The sequence below is a fragment of the Eptatretus burgeri genome, chromosome 7 (assembly GCF_056783735.1).
Source record: "Eptatretus burgeri isolate ZD-2024b chromosome 7, Ebu_testis_v1, whole genome shotgun sequence".
NCBI classification, from domain to species: Eukaryota; Metazoa; Chordata; class Myxini; order Myxiniformes; family Myxinidae; genus Eptatretus; species Eptatretus burgeri.
The window spans coordinates 80,786,523-80,807,024 of NC_140967.1; the positions used below are offsets into that span (position 1 = coordinate 80,786,523).

At 39.7% G+C, this 20,502-nt stretch overlaps 1 protein-coding gene and 1 long non-coding RNA gene across 14 annotated transcripts in view; one reads left to right on the forward strand and one right to left on the reverse strand.

Annotated features, from left to right (window-relative positions):
• LOC147023621 (FERM, ARHGEF and pleckstrin domain-containing protein 1-like) overlaps positions 1-20,502 on the forward strand; it is an 88,898-nt gene that overhangs the window by 26,705 nt on the left and 41,691 nt on the right. For 8 of the 12 annotated variants that reach the window (XM_085889185.1, XM_085889189.1, XM_085889190.1 and 5 more), the window contains 13 exons: positions 3,739-3,843; positions 4,017-4,059; positions 4,233-4,311; positions 6,802-6,899; positions 9,254-9,368; positions 9,881-10,028; positions 10,128-10,250; positions 11,671-11,834; positions 15,949-16,017; positions 18,942-18,996; positions 19,188-19,505; positions 19,591-19,680; positions 20,196-20,329. In XM_085889185.1, coding sequence (XP_085745311.1) covers positions 3,739-3,843; positions 4,017-4,059; positions 4,233-4,311; positions 6,802-6,899; positions 9,254-9,368; positions 9,881-10,028; positions 10,128-10,250; positions 11,671-11,834; positions 15,949-16,017; positions 18,942-18,996; positions 19,188-19,505; positions 19,591-19,680; positions 20,196-20,329 — 1,541 coding nt within the window. The remainder of the gene's footprint in view (positions 1-3,738; positions 3,844-4,016; positions 4,060-4,232; positions 4,312-6,801; positions 6,900-9,253; positions 9,369-9,880; positions 10,029-10,127; positions 10,251-11,670; positions 11,835-15,948; positions 16,018-18,941; positions 18,997-19,187; positions 19,506-19,590; positions 19,681-20,195; positions 20,330-20,502) is intronic. The other 4 variants (XM_085889186.1, XM_085889188.1, XM_085889192.1 and 1 more) reach the window with 4 other exon arrangements.
• LOC147023622 (uncharacterized) overlaps positions 1-20,502 on the reverse strand; it is a 78,772-nt gene that overhangs the window by 8,646 nt on the left and 49,624 nt on the right. Inside the window, exon 4 of one of the 2 annotated variants that reach the window (XR_015060307.1) lies at positions 18,912-19,056. The exons of the other annotated variant lie outside the window; for it this stretch is intronic. This is a non-coding gene — a long non-coding RNA (uncharacterized LOC147023622). The remainder of the gene's footprint in view (positions 1-18,911; positions 19,057-20,502) is intronic. 2 annotated transcript variants of the gene reach the window in all.

Below are 20,502 nucleotides of genomic sequence, written 5' to 3' on the forward strand. Positions count from 1 at the left end.
CTGACACAGAATACTCAAATGGCTCAATCATCCCGGCAAGCTAGTCTTCATTTTTTCCAAGCTCAGAAGGATTGCTTTTTCACCAAGTCCAGAGATGCTTGAGCCAGGATGAGATTACAGATTCATGATTTATGGTCTCAGTTGACCTGAGTGTCTGGGAAACAGAGCCATGATGTCAATTATATCACTATCGGAGTATACAGAGGCAAGTTAAGAAAATAACTCGGCAAGCCAAAAGAGAGTATGAGAAGGACATGGCTAAGATTATTAAACATAATAGCAAGCCTTTAAGTATATCAGGGGAAAAGAACAGGTTAGGACCAGTGTGGGCCCATTGGGGAATGCCAACAGGAGAGTGGTTCGTGATGAAAGTGAGATGGCAGGCTTATTAAACAGGTATTTTGCTTCAACTTTTACACAAGAACAGTCAGGAGAATTGCCACTCGCTGAGAATATTTATCAAGGAGGTGAAGAAGGGCTTTTACAGAAGATCCAGGTTGGAGTGGAGGAAGTAAAGAAACAGCTAGGAAATCTAATAGTAGATAAGGCTCCGAGATAATATGTACCCGAGATTATTGATGGAGGTGGCTGAGCAGTTAAGTGAGATATTAATGGATATTTTCAATAGTTCACTGGAATCAGGACAGGTACCGGAGGATTGGAGAGTAACAAATGTACCACCATTATTTAAGAAAGGATCCAGAGAAGAATTGGGAAACTATAGACTTGTAGTTTGACTTCAGTTGTGGGGAAGGTGTTGGAGACATTAATTAAGGACCAGATGAGGAACCATTTAAATAAATACAAACGGATTAAAGGTAGTCAGCATGGGTTTACCAAAGTTAGTTCCTGTTTAACAAATCTTTTAGAGTTCTCTGAAGCAGTGTCTGAATCGGTGGATGATGAAAAGGCAGTGGACATCGTATATCTAGACTTTATGAAGTCATTTGATAAGGTACATCGGTGGTTGTTAGCCAAGTTGAAGGCTTGTGGAGTGGCTGGTCAGGTAGCTAATTGGATTGCAAACTGGCTTCGTGGTAGGAAGCAAAGAGTGGCTGTGAGTGGGAGGATGTTTTGCTGGGAGGATAAATTAGTGCGGTACCTCAGGGATCAGTACACAGACCATTACTATTCATTATTTACATTAATGATTTGGATAGTGGGGTGAAGAGTAAGCTTTCCAAATTTGCAGATGAAACAAAGCTCGGAGGTAAGGTGGATAGCAGAGGGGGTGGTGATCAGATTCAGGAAAGTATTGATACTTGCATAGATTGGGCAAAATATTGGCAGATGTAATTTAACCTGAGCAAGTGTAAGGTGTTGTGGATGGGAAAGAACAATGAAAATAGAGATTACAGGATGCAAGGGGTAATGTTGGATTGTGTCACACGTGAGAAGGATCTGGGGCTGGTAATAGATATGGGAGGTAAGCAGGCAGCACAATGGCTGGCAGCTACAGGTAAAGCAAATAGGGTTTTAGATTGTATTCGGAGGGGGATCATTCATAAATCAAAAGAGGTGGTGTTAACATTGTACAGGAATTTAGTGAGGGCTACATCGAGAATATTGTGTGCAGTTTTAGTCACCACAACTCAGGAAGGACAAAGATGGCATAGAGAGGATTCAGCGCAGGGCTACTCGATTGATTCCGGGTCTAGCTAGACTCAGCTATGAGGAGCGGCTGAAGGAGACAGGGCTACATACACTAGAAAGAAGGCGGTTAAAAGGAGATATGATAGAGATGTTTAACATAATGACAGGTATAGATAAAATAAGTACAGATGAATTATTCAACAGAGTAGACAGTGATAGGACCAGGGGCCATTGCTTGAGAGTAAAGAAGAGGAGAGTTAAGATGGTTGTAAGGCAAGGGGACTTTCACTCAGAGAGTAGTTAATGCACAGAATGACCTCCCTGGAAAGGTAGTGGCAGCAGAAAAAGTAGATAAGTTTAAAATATAATTAGATAGGTACCTGGAAGTTATGGAGATAGAGGGGTGTAGGATGTTGACAGGACTTTTAGGTAGTTTGAGCATTGATGGGTGATTGTGTGCACGTGTACAGAGTGCTGTTGGTGGGAGTCTCATCAAGGGGTGTTCTGTGGTTGATGTGTGTGTTTTAACCAAGCTCATGCCCCCTCCCCTGAGGAGAAGAATCTTTTTTTCAAAAACTACAAAAACTTAAAAGAAATCAACAAATGTATAAATAACCACAAAAAACACTAAAAATAATAAATTTTGCATTTTCTTCTTTGGATCTGGTGTTGATAAATTAGTGTGATGTTGATGTCACGCAGGCATGATGGGCTGAATGGCCTTTACCTGTGTCTGATTTCCTTGTGTTATATCTTCGTTATTATTATTGCCAAATGATACGACTACTGTTATTGTCGTTCATATAATTAGTATTAATTCATATATGCTTTGTTACAATCTTATTATTTTTGTTATATATTTTCTAATTAGAAGGCCATGTTGTGGAATGGCTGCTCTTTTCACCTGCTTTTAGAATTATAAGGCTGCTCTTTTCACCTTAAGATGGTGTGCATTTAAAACATAGGAATTCTCACAGACTATCTGTAGTTAATTAGCCTAATGAACTCAGGAGGTCATGGCGATTATTTTGGTCTTCCACATTCCACATCAGAATGCACAGTAGAACTCCACAAAAAAACATACCACACACACACACACACACACACACACACACACACACACACACACACACACACACACACACACACACACACACACACACACACACACACACACACAGACTCACACACACACACACACACACACACACACACACACACACACACACACACACACACACACACACACACACACACACACGTCCATTTATAGTAGATACTGTATATATAGGTTTTCTTGAGAGCACTTTTGACCCCAATTCAGATGCCAGTTGTAGAATTGTTTGCTTTTTCTTGCTTTATAGAGGAAACGGGCACTCCGGCTACGGATTTGTCGCCGTCGATTGTTGTCTGTGACATTCTGTGCCAAATCACATGGCTTTACCTCCTTTTCTGGAAACAGAGTAGCTCATAGACTCGTAATTGAAAAATAATTCGTGAAAACGTGATTTATATTTTAAAACAAAATTCCTTGCCTTGATTGCCATTTCCTCAATACAACTATTTAATATCTCCCCCAACTTAAATTTGTACAACAAAGCCAGTTAAAAAAAACAACAACAAAACAAATCACTAATAAATGTGCAGCTGCACACAAGGTATCACTTGGGAAGGGTGGTGCAATACTGTTTATTATATATATTTGACATAATGTTCTGGAGTTCAGCACTTGGCTTGTTACACGTTGGAAAGTGTACTCCCATCCGCACCATTAAAGAAGTACAATAATGCCCATCAGATGATGATGTCACAAATAGGTAAACAATGAAATGGTCTCAGAAGATTCTTATCATCCCTTTTTCAAACACAAAAAAAATACATTTTTCGAAACCAAAGTTTTTCCAACTGATTGGCTATATCATGAATTATTCTTATATGCTTTCTTTTTTTGCCTAAATTGCATTTAGTCACATCTTTGAAACCATACTTGGCTTTCAGTGCAGAGGGCAATCTCAGTCTGGGATTGAGTATATGTGGGACAGAGCTGAGGCTTGTATTCTGACTTTAAGAAAGGAACATTAGGCTTTTGATGCTGGTGGTTTTGGTAACACAGTGTATATGTGTTTTTCACAAATTTATGTGCAGCAAAAAGCGAGAGGCGATGCCCTGCTGTCGGCTGCATTTGACCACCTTGGCCTGCTTGAAAGAGAGTATTTTGGCCTAGAATTCTATGACAGGTCTGAAAACTTGGTAAGCATTACAAAAGCGTTTTCCACATTTATTCCTTACTTTTAGAGTTGCTCTCACATATGCCTCATTTCTACCTTATCCTTACCTGTTCGTCATAATGCATTTTATACAGAATATCTTGCACAAAATGGTGAGCCATAATACAAATATTTTGACCGGGTTTTCCTTTGCAGGTGTGGCTTAATCCAGTGAAGGCCATTGGACAACAGGTCAAAAGTAAGCAATAGACCAGCATGCTCTTAAAATAGTGATCCTCCAGAAATATCAGCTTTGACAATTTTTTTTTGAATCAGAGTGAAGTGTATTTTAAAACGCATGGAATTCTCACTGTCATGTGCAACTTTTTGTTCTGACTGGATAAAGGCCGTATACTATTACTATTGTTTTAGAGCCACGGAGCACCGTGTTCAAGTTGTGTGTCAAGTTTTACCCACCGGATCCCACTCAGTTACAAGATGAGCTTACAAGGTAGGTCGATACCAATCTTTTCTTCACCATGAGCCGAAGAGCCCACTTGCACGTTTTGACTTCACCCCAGTTTGCCATGCATTGTGCAGTCAAAGAGCAGCACGTGTTCAGGCGACGTGAAGTCAAAGTGGCTGCATTGGTATCTGTTTTAAATTCCTATAACCTTGCTGTTATAAATCTTGAGAACATTATTATGTTTATTTTCTTCATTAATCTTACTCGGGGTTGTTTTTTTTTGTTTTTTTGGCAAATCTGTGTTTTTCAACGAATGGAAATGATGTTGCATTCCCACTCTGGCCGAGTGCTTACATGTGCATAGGGTGCTCATAAAGTGATATAACCGAGATACTCACAAATAATCCAACGCATGCCAAAAACGTACGAGGTATTGGTCTATTGTGAGTATCTTATTTATAGAACTGTTTGAATGGCCTTTGTATGAGCATTCATTTTAACGCCTCATATGTCTGTCATTTATCTCATTCCTTTTTGGTAACTTCTCATTTGTGTGTAACAATTCTTTACTCTGCTCTCAGTTGTTTTGGGGGTTTTTTGGATAATTTTTTTTATTATCTCCACCAATGAAGGTGGACGGAGGTTATGCTTTCACTCCTGTTTGTCTGTTGGGTAGTCGATCTAGTCTACCCTTATTATCAGTATTTCCGTCGATATGTTTGTCTGTCTGTCTGTCTGTATGTCTGTTCGGTCCAGTGCTCCGTTAATACAATGGCGATTTCGATGAAACTTGGTTGGTAGGTTCATATCATGACCTAGTTGTGTGTAAATGAGAACCGTTGCTATGGACCCATCCGTTGCCTAGCAACGGACCTTTGAAATTTTCAAAAAAATCTCAAAAATTAATTTTTTCGAAAATCAAAAATCGGGTCACGAGCGACTGTGGGCAGTACATTCAGCCATATTGTCAAAAATTTCCAGCCGGATCCTATGAAAACTGTTGGAGAAGATAGACTTTGAATGAACCCTGGTCGAAAACAATAAAAAAACAAAGTTCGTTATATCTCAGACACTATGAGTCAGATGTACATGAAACTGGTATGGTAGGTTCATGGTATGTCCTAGTTATGTGTGAGAGAGAACCGTTGCTATGGATCCCTCCGTTGCCTAGCAACGGCCGAAAAACCTCTAAATGTGGGGATATTTTAACGAAAAAGCAATCTGCAGCATTAACCCTTGAAGCTAGAATCATGCATTTTCTTGTGCTTAATCCTCAGGTCACTCCTCATCGAATGGGCCCATCGCGTCAGGTTATATTGGGTAGTCGACTACCCATGTCCGCCTACCGGCTTGCTTGTTTGGCCGTGAGTGGGATATCTCAAAAAGTTATTGATGGACTCGGCCGAAACTTGGTGGAAGGGTTAGGTGTTTGTGAAGGATAAATTGATTCGATTTTGGTGAACATCCGGATCCGGACACTCGAATTTCTTCAGTGATTTTCGCCATTGTGAGATATAGGGCCAAAAACTTTTACTTTTCTTTTTTAAGTGATTCTTCACCATTGAGAGATGGGGCGAAACCGATATATAACACGATATCTCAAAAACTTGTGGACAGATTCGGAAGAAACTTGATGGACACATTGGGTGTGTGCAAGGAAGAATTGATTAATTTTGGTTGAAGATCCGGATCGAGACAGGAGAATTTAATTTTTTTTCATAAAAGTGATTCTTCACCATTGAGAGACAGGTCCAAAAACGATGTATTTCTCATTCCCTCTTGGTCAAGGACCATTTACATGATATTCCAAAAAGCTGTGGATGGATTCAAACAAAATTTGTTGGATGAGTTGGGTAGGTGACAAGGACAAGCTGATTAGATTTTGGTGAAGGTCCAGATGCACATCCAACCCATCAATGGGATACAGAATGTAAACTGTTCAGCCTGGCAGAGGTATGTGCTTTTCCAAGTGTCCTAGTTTTGAATGAGCTCATTCACTCAACACTTGTTTTCTGGTGCCACTGCCCTTGCAGGGCAACTGAGGTCAGTTTCTCCACTCTGCCATCATCAAGCTGTGTTCATATCAATGGAAGAGTGACCATACACATGTTTTAATACGCACATATATATCAATTGGGAAATATATCAAATTGCAGCTCTCTGCTTTGTGCACACTTCAAAGTTAGCAGCCATTTTCAGTGAGTGGTGTTGTTGTCACAATACTGATTATAATGTTTGGAAAGCTTGGATTGAAGGCTTGAAAATATTATTCTTTTTGGAGGAATTTTGTTGCCTTCCTTCATGTATCTGAAAACACAAAATAAGAGGCTTTACTTTTGTACCCACCCTCCTCATTCAATAAACCTTCAGAGTGCTAGCATCATCCCTTATCTTACAATACGAAGTAAACAAAGCATTATTTTCATCAACGACCACTATGTGTACCTTGTCATTGATGTCATTCAGAGAAATATGGTGGAAAATACCAATTTGTGGATCCTCCAACATGGTGTCATCAATCTTGTATTGTGCCAGGTATCACTTCGTGCTCCAGATACGACGTGATCTTGCAGGTGGAAAACTCACCTGCTCTCGAGGATCATCAGCAATGTTATCTTCATTGTTACTTCAATGTAAGGATTCTGACTTTTCAAGGGCCGATGTGACATATTACTGTACAGTGCCTGGTTACCCCAAAATGATATTTCTTGTTTACATGCTATACTTGTCGGCAAGACATGATACAAGCTTGTAAAGGTATCAGCAAAAAGGCCAAGTTGCAAGAAAAAGCACCATTTTAAAAAATGTCATTATTTCACTGTACCAGGCATTCCCTCTCTGGTTTTATTGCCATTCTACCCTATTCCTTATAGTTTTGGTGCAGAAGCTGAACATGAAACCATTGAAAATGTCAAGGAAGTGTTTTTTATAGGTTCTGCATGATGGATTTTCCAGAGTGTAGTTATATTTTGAGGTTGTGGGGGTTGAGAGGGTAGGTACACGTCAGGGGAAGAAAGAATATTTTGAGTATCAAATCTCATATATATATATATATATATATATATATATATATATATATATATATATATATATATATATATATATATATATATATATATATATATATATATATATATACAGGATATAAATTTAATAAACAGGAATAGATTCCTGTATGGGGCTCATGTAAAAAAAAATTCTGATTCAATTGTGGACTCAGGCCCAAGAACCTCATCACTTACACAGTGACAGTCCACTGAGCTATTGAGTCTTTGGGATGTCTGCAGAAATTTCTTACACTAACACTGCAAGCTTTATAATGGCCGATGTCTTATGTGCCTGCGAGGCCGACCCCATGTATGTGTATGTGTAGGTGTATTAGAGATGAATCTCATATAGAAATTTAATAAACAGGAATAAATTCCTGCATGGGGCTAGTGCGAAAAAAATCTGACTCAACCCGGGACTCAAATCCAAGGACCTCATTGCTTACATGGTGACAGCCCACTGAACTATTATAACCAAAGATGGTTATCCTTCATTCATTATATTTCCAAGGTTGTCATTTATAGCCAAAGATGGCTATTTGCCTGAGACATTCCAACACCTGGGTGTGTAACATTTGTTTAAAGTGCTGGAGCTGCAGCCTACACAACAACCACACTCTGAGATATCAGGAAGTATAATCTAGTGTTGAGGAAGGTCTGAGATGGATACCTCAGCTGAACATGCATCTATGGAATGGCACGTTTTGTGTTGCAACACCATGTCTGCAATGCATCAATCTGACAGTTTATTGTCAGTTTGGGAATCAAACTCAGATTCGACAGCTCAAATGTAAGGGAGCTACTTCTACACTATCATGTTGAAGAACAATGTGTCAATGTAAATAATAAAATGAAGTCCCAGAGGATACGTCCTGTTAGGCCATCATTGGGTGTGGGGGGTGAGGGGGAAGGAGTGCTTGTGCCGTGATCAGTGGACAGAAACACATTCATAAATTGATCACTGCTCCTCTCTGGCCTTGGCACGTGCAGAGTTCACATTGGGCCAATAAAGCCCTGTTTTTGATGTTGTAGATACCCATCCATGGTGGTGGCAGCACATGAAGTGCTGTTTGCCCATTGGCTAACACACCCCTTATATATGTATCTCAAATTAACTCGATACCAATCATCTCTCACACATCATGGCAGCTGTGGCCCATTATCTCTCACCTAATTGACCACAGCTGATTATAAACATGTTACACATTATGTAATCGAAAGGATATTGATTTATAATTGATCAAAATTTTTTTTTACTGTTTTGAAAATTCTTAAAACTCGAAAAAAAATCTCTGAATTTTGGGACTTCAACAATGAAAAGTCTTTTTCCCACATTTAATGGTTAACAAAGCAAATCTGGAGATGTATATTGTTCATTATGTCATTACATACAGTATATCCCCAAAAACTCCCACAGTGAGCTGCTTGATCGCCATCTTGTAACAAAGGCACATTAGTATTTTTGTGGATGATTTGCCATGATCACAAACCAAAGTGCAAATGAAGAATATCACAAGTCATTAAAGAATAGTTCAAATATTTTTTTTAACATCATTTACTCATTAATGTAGGAACAGCTATATAACTGCAGACTCAAACTCAAATGTATCCCAGCATTATCACCTGACTGCGTAAGTCGCATTTCGTAGCATGGATTTTATTGGAAAATAAAACTACATTTCAGTTTTGTTCATTCAAAGCAAAGTTATAGCCAAAAGATATGAATACAAATATTTTTTTCAAAAGCAATGCAGATAATTACGTGGATAAAAAATACGATATGAGGTGTATCAATATAAGTAAAAATCTTAATTGGCTGAAATCAGTTGTGTAACATAATTATTTCCTAAAATAAAGTATGTAAAGACATACAAAGAAATTTACATACAATGAGAAGCATATCTTGCACTTTGTGCATAACACATGTTTTTTGTGTGCAGCTGATGTCGGTGAATGTGAGATGGACATTGCATTGGAGCAGCTACATCAACAGAGCTATGTTCCTGAACAAGCTGCTCTGGAACCACGGATCCTGGAGTTACACCAGGGACACAGGTCTTTGCTTAAGTTATGTAAATTTGGGTTGATTGTGGTTCAAACTTTCACCTACTGGCTTTTACAATTTGTGGATTTGATACTTCCCCTGTTATTGAAGTCAGATTAATTTTATTAAATGTTTTTTTTTTGAAACCCAAGTTAAAAATGAAGAGAAGTTGTGATTTTGGCATTTAAGAATTATGATAATAATTAAAAATGAAAATTGCATTTAGAGAAAACCCCCACAAAAAGAAAATAATTTTTTAAATAAAAAAGGTGAAAAAAATAAATGTCAGTCACCAGAATTTGTTCACTGGCCATCTGCATTCCCTTGTGAAGGCTAACTATCCCAAGTGGAATGTCAAAATAAAGCTTCCTGGCATTTGTGCTTTGCTCATTCATAGTCCTAACTGGTAATAAGATTCCATAGATTTGTTGAGCTATAAGGTCTGCTAATAAGAATTACAAAGCTTAGACAAACCGTGTCTTGATTTACGTAACAAACCAATATTGTTTTTTGTGTCTGGCAGTGAGTTAACCCCAGCAGAAGTGGATTTTCGTGTGCTTGAGTTGGCTCGCTGCATTGAAACCTTTGGAGTGCAATTACATGTAGCCATAGATAGTGAAGGAGCACCTATCCACCTGGGAGTTGCTCACTATGGAATATCTGTTTATCAGGTGTGGACTTGAAAATGCCCATCCACACAGACCACTCTCTCCTGCACAAGTCATCCCCTTTAATGCCAACGCAATGCTCTTTTACTTACCATTTGGCAGGTGAAAAACTGTCTGCTTTATTTGCAGAACTCTACAAAGATAAATGCCTTTAGCTGGTCACATATTCGCAAGCTGAGTTTCAAGCGGAAACGATTCCTCATAAAGTTCCATCCAGATGGTCGGGTGAGTGGCATTCTGTGTAACAATGGAACAACACTATGGAAGTTTGTATGTGTCGGGAGTAAGTGAGAGACTGATTGGGGATTTGGGGGCAAAAAAAGATTACTTACATGCTTCTTGGGTTTTTTCATGCAGTTTTGCAATCTAACATCACAAATCTGGCCTTTACAATCAGACGTCTCACAATATAGCATACTGAGCAGGGTAATGTCAAATAAAATGTGAATGTGCTACTTCCTCATTAGTAAAAATGGGCTGGATAAATCAGTAGTGTTACTTATATATCAGTTACTTAGCAATCCCAAAATGATAGTGGTGTTATTTTTTAAAAACTGAGTTTGTGGAATTGGCAGCGTCAATGAAGTGTTTCAATTATTATTCTGTTGCATTGTGGAATGCCATAGTTACCTCCACCACTGAAGGTGGATGGAGGTTATGTTTTCACCCCTGTCTGTCTGCCTGTCTGGATATCTCAAAAAGTTATGGAACCTCGGAAGGATGACAGGCCGAGTTAACCCCACCTGGTATAAATTCAAAAGCTGAGGGGGATTTGAACTCAGGATCCTAGGATCCAAAGCCCACCACCCTAACCATTAAGCCAACACCAGGAATTACTCTCCAGTTCCTGACCTCTAATGCTGTACCACAGCAAAAGGATTTATTCTCCTTGCGCTGTGGTGCATGTTTGTTGTTGTCTCGCTGTTTTCCTTTTGCCCCATTTTGTCTGTTGCTCCATTCTCCCCCTGTCGTTTTGCTCTTCCATGAGCCTTGACGACTATATAATAATACCCTCCAATCCTCAAGATACTTCAATGGTTCCCATTATGTCAACGTGTTTGAAATTTTAATTTTAATGTTGATTTTATTGCCTTGGAGATTTTAATTTATTGTTGATTATAATGAGTTGCAAAGCAAAGAACAAATATTTCTGATCTGCTAACAATCCATTCGAATTTCTTTGGTGGTTCTTTACCATTGAGAGAAAGGGATAAACTAATATATTAGCATGATATCTCAAAAAGTTGTGGACTGATTCAGATGAAACCTGGTGGACAGGTTGGGTTTGCAGCAAGGACGAATTGATTCAATTTGGTGAAGATCCGAATCTGGATCTGGACATGAGAATTCTTTAATTTTTAAAGTGATTCGTCACCATTGAGAGATAGTGCCAACAACAATATGGTACTGTATAGCATGATATTTCAAAAATGTATTGGGCCTGATATGTTCTCGTGCATCAGGCATTGCGTGGCGGAGGTATGCGATCTTCCGAGTGGCCTTCGAGTTTACTGTTTTCCTACCTTTTTTCTTTTGTAAAGTGATTGGAGATTTTACTCCTCAAGTGAAAATCACCATGTAGGCAATTGTTGTCTCAACTCAAATTGGAGGCCTCAAGTTTATGATAATTACCATTCTCTCACAGGGAATGCACCAGGACCTTTTGGAGTTTTCGTTTCGCAGTCGTGACTCCAGCAAAGCTTTCTGGAGAAATTGTGTGGAGTACCACTCCTTCTTTCGCTTGCATGAGGAACCACGTCCTCGGCCCAAGCATTTCCTTCTCAGCCGTGGCTCTATGTTCCGCTACAGGTGCACATCGTGACATCCCATTAGCAATGCGTGTATAAGGCTTGTGTTTCAATGTTTAATTAGTTACTCGTCGAATGTGCTTTAATACACACTTACAGGGGTGCCCGGCATTGCCAGACAATGCCGGATCCCAACTCCCACCCCTTTCCCTCCCTCCTCCCCACCCCTTCCCTCTAGACTGACTCCCACCCCACTTCCCCTGCCTCTCCGAATTAGTGGAGGTTGGCTTTGGGGCTTCCCCCTCTCGGGGAACATGTACAGTGAAAAAAGGCAAATTATCTCAACATCTGACTTCAGATTCTGACTGATCTTTTCTCAGTTTTCACTTTTCACTTTCGTAAGGGTTAATACGTTTCATAATGCTTGGAAAACATGCATAACACACACTAATTAATGAGCAAGTACACAATATTCACATAGTGTCAAGAAACCCGAGCAAGCAGGCCAGAGAGCCAAAGAAAACCACCATGAACATCATGGCACCGAAACTATATTTAATCAAATATACAACAAAGGAGAATAAAATTCAGAAGCTGAAAATAATTCGCTGTGGATATACTTGGCTATTGTAATTCATGGAATGTCAGTACTCTATGCTAAGGAAATGCAGCACATACATTGCACTCTCAGGCACATCGAAAAGAAACTCTGTACAGTCAGACTTTAAAGGAAAACAGTACACACGTTTAAGCATCAGAAAATAAAATGAAAAAGAGATTATTTTTCCAGAAAATATTACAAAGATTGAGCAGACTCACATGCAATCCAAATTCTCCAGCCTTTCACCATCCTCTAAAGCCTGGTGGGAGCTGGTCAGGTCTTTGTCGAGCATACATTCTCCTAAAATAGCTTCCTTCCTAAAGCATGTCGTCATATTGAACACTGCTGGAGAAAAAGCAGAGTTCTTGAACTCTATCTTCAGTCAAAAGACCAAGGTCCCAAATCTGCCCCTTCCTGTATACACCCTTCCTTCATTACAGGATGTTCCCGACAGCATGTGGGCTTCTCTACTAGTGCCTTAGTGGAGAGGTTTGTTACCCAGCTCGACACCTCTTCTACAACTGGTCCTGATGGCACAAGTGCTTGAATCCCAAGAACTGTGTTTCAGTCTTATCATACACTCTCTTTCTTTCACAGATCCTTTTTTGGATGGGCAACTTCCTCATTATCATGCATGTGCAAAAAGCACGGTTAAGCAATTGGTTCATTTTGTCTGTTTGGCTGTCTGTCTACAGACATCAGTTAATGATCAAGGAACTAGTGAATTTAATTTAAATTGAATTTAATGTCTTGAATACTGGAGAATATGAATCTGAAAACAAACCTGCTGTTTCGCAAGACTTTGCCTCTCAATTTGGCAACTTGTACATAATCATGTCCTGAGTGTGCATGTGTAGAGAGGAGTACAATAATTGTTTTAGTCTATCTGCCTGTCTGGCAGTTAAAAAAAATTGAAGCAGTAAACAGTAAACTTAACTGTTTTTAGGGACGTCTTTTCTTTAGGGATGAAGGACACAAAAAACAAGCATGAATAACTAATTTAATGTGTCAAATAAGGTGGTGTAAAAGTCCTTTCTTGAGATTTATCCCTGTTATAATAAATGTATTCTGTTATATTATTGAGGTCCTTTCAAAACCCTTCTGTTTTGCAGTGCTTGGACAAACACCATCTTGACCAATCAAATTTGCTGCTCACTCTCTCAGCATTGGGGAATATCGAGATTCAGAGAAAATGGCGACTATGAGGAAATATAGATCGTACTTGGAAATGCAAAGCAATAATTTAAAAATAACCTTCCCATGTTATTTATCCTCCTCCCTCTCCCCCTTACCCTCCCACACCCCACCCCTTACCCTACCACACCCCACCATCTACCAAATGATGCTACTCCTAGTCATGTACTGCATATAAAATAATAATAGGAGGCCCTGATTACTAAGTTGGCATCCATTAATTGCTATTCAGGGTTCGCAGCACAAGGTTGTCTTGATTTACTGGATGAGCAGAAACAGTGGGTGACCCTTGATGGTGTGCTTTCCCATGATCTTTCCCTTCATGTTGGGGTTTCACAGAGCACCGTCTTGGGACCAACATTATTCTTGATCTATATCAGTGATCTGTCTAATTCTCTTTAAAACCAATTTTACCATTTTGTCGATGACTCCACCCTGTGTCGAATGATACTTCACACTGGTTGACCAACCGCTGTTGAATCCCTTTTGTGTGACCTGGGCAAGATAAGTTGCTGGTCAGATACTTGGAACCTGACATTCAATGCCAGCAAGTCACATACTCTTACACTGTCTCTCCACAAGGATTTGTACTGTCATTGAATTTCCAATCCACTTGTTTGAACAGCCACTGGAAGAGGTGCAATCCCTGGAACTCCTTGTCCTCACTATTGCAAGAACATTTCATGGAAGGATCATGTAGCCAAGCTATTATTACAGTTGTCAGCCCTGGCCAGTTGCCTAGTATGAATCATGATAAACCACAATTAAAGTGGTCATGACGGTCCACTGGTTCAGATGCTTCAAACAGGGCCGTGGGCCGATGTACCATGCTGCTGTACTTTGGTGGAACGTCTGAGCTGGTTAAGTGACATGCTGGTACTTCCCTCATGTGCCTGGCACTGAATTGGTGGCACAAGCAGTTTCACCACGCATTTTATGGAGAATGTTAATCGCCTAGAAATCCCTCTGTCCTTTAACATGATTAATGGCCATTGCGGCTTGTGATCAGGATAATTAGAATCACTTCACAGAGAAAACAAGTGATTTCATGTGTGTATTGATTAAAACAGGGGATGGAAGAACAAGGGACATGAGAGCATTTATTTACAATCCTTTTTACAAAGTGAAATATGCACCTCAGGTATGGTATGGACAGAAGATCCTGTAACCTTATTGGGCCCCAATCACACCACAGGAGAAGGACCAGTGAGAAAAGACAGGACAATAGAATACCCTTCTTGGCCCAGATGTGGGCCGGGGCTGCTCACATGGGAATCAGGTAGCGTCTCCGTGGCAGCAAGTCAGACTCTGCAACTCTCCGACCCCATCTGGCCGATAGCTGGAACCATCCAAATTGGACCGGCAATGAGCGGTCCGAGGAACCACATGGGAGAAGGAATCACGACCCACAAGTTCCACAACCGAGAAGACAATCTGAATCACAAGCTCACCACTCCACTGGATGTGCATGAATCCCCAGGCTCCCACTGGGATGTGTGAGCAGCTTTTTATAGATTCCATGACGTCCCGCCCTGTGATGTAGCACCGTCTTGTCCACCTCATACTGTTTGGAATTCCAGCCATCAATCAAGGTGTGCTCCTCCCTTTAGCATCACTAATGTTCTGGGAATATCTCTGGGGCACACCTTTTGTGCCAAAACCATGCCTTCATGCCAAAACTTTTGTTCACGGCTTTGCTTCTCACCAAAAATAACACAGAGGACAGATTACAGAGGGATGAAACATTTAAAATGTTCCAGGGGAAGTGCTTTTAGACACTAACATGCAGTGAAGGAAGACAGCTGCTTTCTATACAATTAACGACGCATTACCTAATAGGGTAATTTTGTCTCACACCTCCATTAAATATGCACTATGGAAATAACTATCATTATGGTACACAATCTTAGCCCCGAGAAGGCATTCCCACAGCACTATCATCAAAAGCTATTCGCCTTCTAGGTATTCCCCATAGAGTGAAGGAATTGCTGAGCCTGATGAAGCTCATGACAGTGCACAAGGCAATAATAATGGAGCTTCATGGAGTATGGCTGCCCACTTTGGGCTGTTGGTCCTGCATCCCACCTTGCTTCTCTTGAAGCAGTCAAAAACAATAGGCCTTCCTCACCATGTCCATAAGCAAATTATATAAATAGTTGTTATATGCCCAAAGGGTGGCAGCCAAACAATTGGTATCCCAAAGGGCACAAAACAATATTTGTTATTTATTTTGCTAAAATACATGCGGTATTGTTCTTTTCAATGACCCGAGCCAGTAACTAGGCAAGCCTTAACTTTCGGCTGATTATAATCTATCAATACTGGTGTAGCTTAAAAAGCCCACTTACCAAGTATTTGTGTCTGCTCTGCCTGTGTGTAGTGGCCGTACGCAGAAGCAGCTGTGCGAGTTCATGCAGAATGCGAGTATCAAGAAGGTTCCATTCCAACGGTAAAATAACAATGGGCTCTATGCCCAACCCACACCCCCATTCCAGTAGTTTGGCTTCCATGATTATAAATACCCTCACACTACAAGATGGATCTTGGAAGGAATGTAAAACTGCCCACTTTACGTGTCCAATTGAGGTTAGGGAGGATGGTGAATGAAGTAGATAGAAGTTTGGTAGCTGGTATTATCTAGGAAAAGCAATAGTGGGAAGGGCAAAGAGAAATGATAAATATAATGTGGGGATGTGGAAGGGGTGAAATGGGTTCGACCATGTTTGAAGGGGTCGATTATTTTTGTGCATCCTTTGACTATTTGTATTACCCCATCAGCGTTATATTGTTGGTGTCATATTATTTCTGGTGAACAAACAGTCGTATAATTGAAAAGAAGCAGGAAATGAGTTTATCTAGGAGAACCGCTTCATAATTGCTGTCTTGAAATTGTTTGTTTTTGCACTGTATAATAATTCCTCCATAATGTTGATGTGATAGGACCAAGATAACCAGACCTGGTGGTGTTAATGGTTAAAGCATCTACCCTGAATTTGCGAGGTCGGTGATTAGAACTCTGGCCGAGTCACACCAAAGACTTTAAAACCAAAGCCACCAAAGAATACTGACTTGCATGTTAGTGATTTGGCCTAGTTAACCCTCATAGGAAACATGTCAAATGCCACTTTTGACTCTAAGAATTGATTGAATCCTCTTGATCTCTTTGGCAAACCTACCATCAAATTTGCAGAAAACCCAACAGCACTGTTTTATCATGATGATCAACGAAAAAAATTTTTGTTGTTGATGTTTGGTGTAAATATATGACATCATTTTTTCATGCAGACACATGACCAAACGCACTTATTTGATCGGCAGTTTCCGAGCACATCCAGTCTAGGAATAGGAGCACACACCAGGGACCAACTTGACTAAATGCCACTGAATATTGGAGTACGAAACAAGCTAAATGCTTGGAGTTATTTGAGCTCTCATCTAAGATGTATGTGCTTTTTATGGGATGGAAATGTCAGATGGGATTTATGATTTGGTTCCATGCCTTTCGGAAAGGGGCTATGTTGGTCGTGGTAAGACTCAACCTCAAAGTTGAGAAGGCACTTTGCTTGGTATCAACTAAGGGGAAGTGTAGTTAATGGTGAGAATTAATAAAGTGCGTTACTCCAAAAGATATTTCATGCGAGTATTCCCATGAATAGTTTAAGTCTGGACATGAGGAGATGCTTGATTATTTCGTGAGTAAAATAACTTACTGATGGATGGATCAGTTGACTTGATTAAAATTTAGGACCAATCATTGCTTGAACCTTTCTCTGAAGACTGCTTGTACAATAGATGTTTTGCAAAGGAATGGTGGGAAGACTCTAGAGCAGCGTTTCTCAACCTTTTTACCCTTGTGGAACCCTTGAAATAGTTTTCATGTCTCAGGTAACCCCTGCATAAAAATTATTATATACCATTAATAATATCGAGCTCTTTTATATTTTTATCGTAGTTCATATGGTAAATATAATATTTTTTTTCGGATACCTGGCTTAAGGAAAAAATGACCCCCTTTTTGTCAAATTTATTGGCAATGAAAAAAAAACATACTGCTCGTTTATGAGACCTCACACTTTGGTTTTAAATATTCGATGAAAAAAAAAAAAAAATATATATATATATATATATATATATATATATATATATATATATATATATATTAGACTTATGCGCTATCGCAGCTGCGTCGTACCTCCTATTACTCTTGTTTTGTTTACATTGATGACATCACGAGGTCGTTTCTCGCAAGTTTCCGTGATTCACTGTTCAAACACATGTTTCAAACCACTAAAAAATCTGATTGAATTGGGCCAATCTGCTTGCTTTGTAATTGGGTTGTGTTGCTTGGTCAATTTAAAAAGGTCATTTTTGAAAGTGTTTGTCAACCCTGAGTCTGTTTGACAATTTAAAAAAAACACCTCATGTAACTTGATAAACAAAACTTAAACAAATAAAGCTGAAGCAATAAAGGTAAACAGAAGAACTAACCTAGAGAGAGAGAGAGAGAGAGAGAGAGAGAGAGAGAGAGAGAGAGAGAGAGAGAGAGAGAGAGAGAGAGAGAGAGAGAGAGAGAGAGAGAGAGAGAGAGAGAGAGAGAGAGAGAGAGAGAGAGAGAGAGAGAGAGAGAGAGAGAGAGAGAGAGAGAGAGACTTCACGCTAGGAAGCACAGAGAAGATAGATGGACACCGTGCATGTGTCCCGTACTTGAGTCAGTCACTCAATGATACACGAATCCGCCGCGTACAGGACGTACACTAACCAGTGAGGACGGTTTCACACTGGCGCCATATAGACATCGTTAAATACATTCCCTATGGTTGTTATAATTGTAAATGATATAAGAGGTTGAAGCCTCTATTATAATAACCAAGGAGTTTCCAACAATATGCCGTACGTGTATAGTAAAATTACGAATATTAAATCAAACAAAAACTACTCAAAAATACATTAGCCTATTTATTACTGTTTCTCGCGGAACCCCTAGCGACCTCTTGCAGAACCCGAGGGTTCCAGGGAACCCCGGTTGAGAAACACTGCTCCAGAGGAATGAAATTAAACATGACCAGATTCTGCAATTCATTACTGTACTTTAATTTGCAGAGTTAAGTTTGAAAATTGACCAATTGGGTGAGGTCAGTCGCCTCACAAAAGGTTTTATAATTCTTCTGACAATCAGCATTTCTTTGTGTTGGCAGCTAAAATAGTCATTGAAAGGAAATGGTGAGCAGGGGTTGGTATAATAGAGTCTCTTCCGACCAACTATTTCAATTTAAATCCCAGTGTTCTGTGCTTTTCATACCTTGGATGTACCAGATGGACTATGAACCCAACTTTCTGACTTACCTCCATAATTTTTTTTTTGTGGTGGTACAGGAAGAGCTCCCAGTTGAGGATGTCGCATCGACAGAACATGACACCAAAACGGCCTGTACGTTTCTTCACTTTGGACAGCAACCAGAGCACGTGAAATGAGCTGATAGTTGACAACCTTGCAAAGGAGATGATGAAAGTGAAGTTGTTAAATTTGAAACTAGAGATGGTTAGGTTAACATAAAGAAAAAAAAAATGGCCAGAAAAGAAGACGAAATTAAAATATTGTTTTCCTTTTTATCTCTTTAGGTTTCTCCAATGAAGGAAAAAGAAGAACCAGAGAAAAAAGAAACGGTGAAGGAAGAGCTGGAACAATTGGATTCTGACCAAACCACAGTGCTTCCCAAGCAGGCTTATCCTTATCCAGGGTTTAAGACTAAAAAATATAAAGTGGAAGAACGAGTTGAAGAGAAAGACATAGCTGGGGATGAATGTGAAGGACAATCTCTAATTGTATCTACACCTGTTGAGAGCTGGAGCTGCACCCCTGATCCGTCCTCACCTGCACTGAGTCCTACACTGGGAGGAGAAAACAAGAGGGATGATAGCATGGATAGTCGTAGGAAGGTAGGCTTATTCTCCAGCTGGTATTTATAATTAGTGATGAAAAAAAAGGCCTACATCGAGCAAGCGATCTATTTTGTGTTTGCAGCAGCTCCTTAATGACCGTGCATATTTCCTCATGAAAGAGCTGTGTATGACTGAGCGTACACATGCGAAGGACCTGTCTATTATTGCTGTGGTATGCTACACTTCTTATTTTCCCACTACCTGCTCATAGCATTCATTATAAGAGATTTGTTATCATCAAGGCTGTAATTGAGTAATCATTTAGTTGCTCGTGACATGATGTGTTTTATATTTATCCCTGAATAAGAAGGAGCTGTTTCCAAAATAACTTGCATGCAATAAATTGCAACATGGAACTAAAACATAATGAAGCTCCGTTGCAATGAATGAGACAGAAGATTAAAGGTGACAGCGAATATGAGTTGACACACTCGTGTATCAACAACAGCTTAATATTCAAAACTCTGCAACTTTTAAAGGCCATGCAAATAAAATTTGCTATTGAATATAAATGAGAACTCAATCGTTTATACTTGATTGAAACTATCTGAATATGGTAGATGCCCACTAATTACCCTAACCCCCCAAGCTTGCTGAGATATTAGTGTTACATTCTGTTAACCTTAAACATTGATGCAAAACTTTTTTTATCATTTGCTTCTTTGTTAATTTATTTATTTCCCTCAGGCATTGCAGAATTTCCTGCATTGTGAAGGCCTGGAGGCTGAAGTCCTACCATGTGACCTGATCTCAGGAGTCATTGCCCTTTTGGAGTTCCATACAGAGTTTTTGAGGGAGCTAGAGCAGCGACTGGCACTGTGGTGGGTGTCTGCGCTTTTTCATGTTTGCCTGTTTTTAACATTTCATCAATCACCCAACATTGTATGTGAAAGATGTGACAAATTGTATGTAAAAGCGTGAACATTATTTCAGCAATTTGTTTTTGCATCATACCAATCTGTTTGTAGTACAGTCAAAAAGGCTCGGTGAAGAC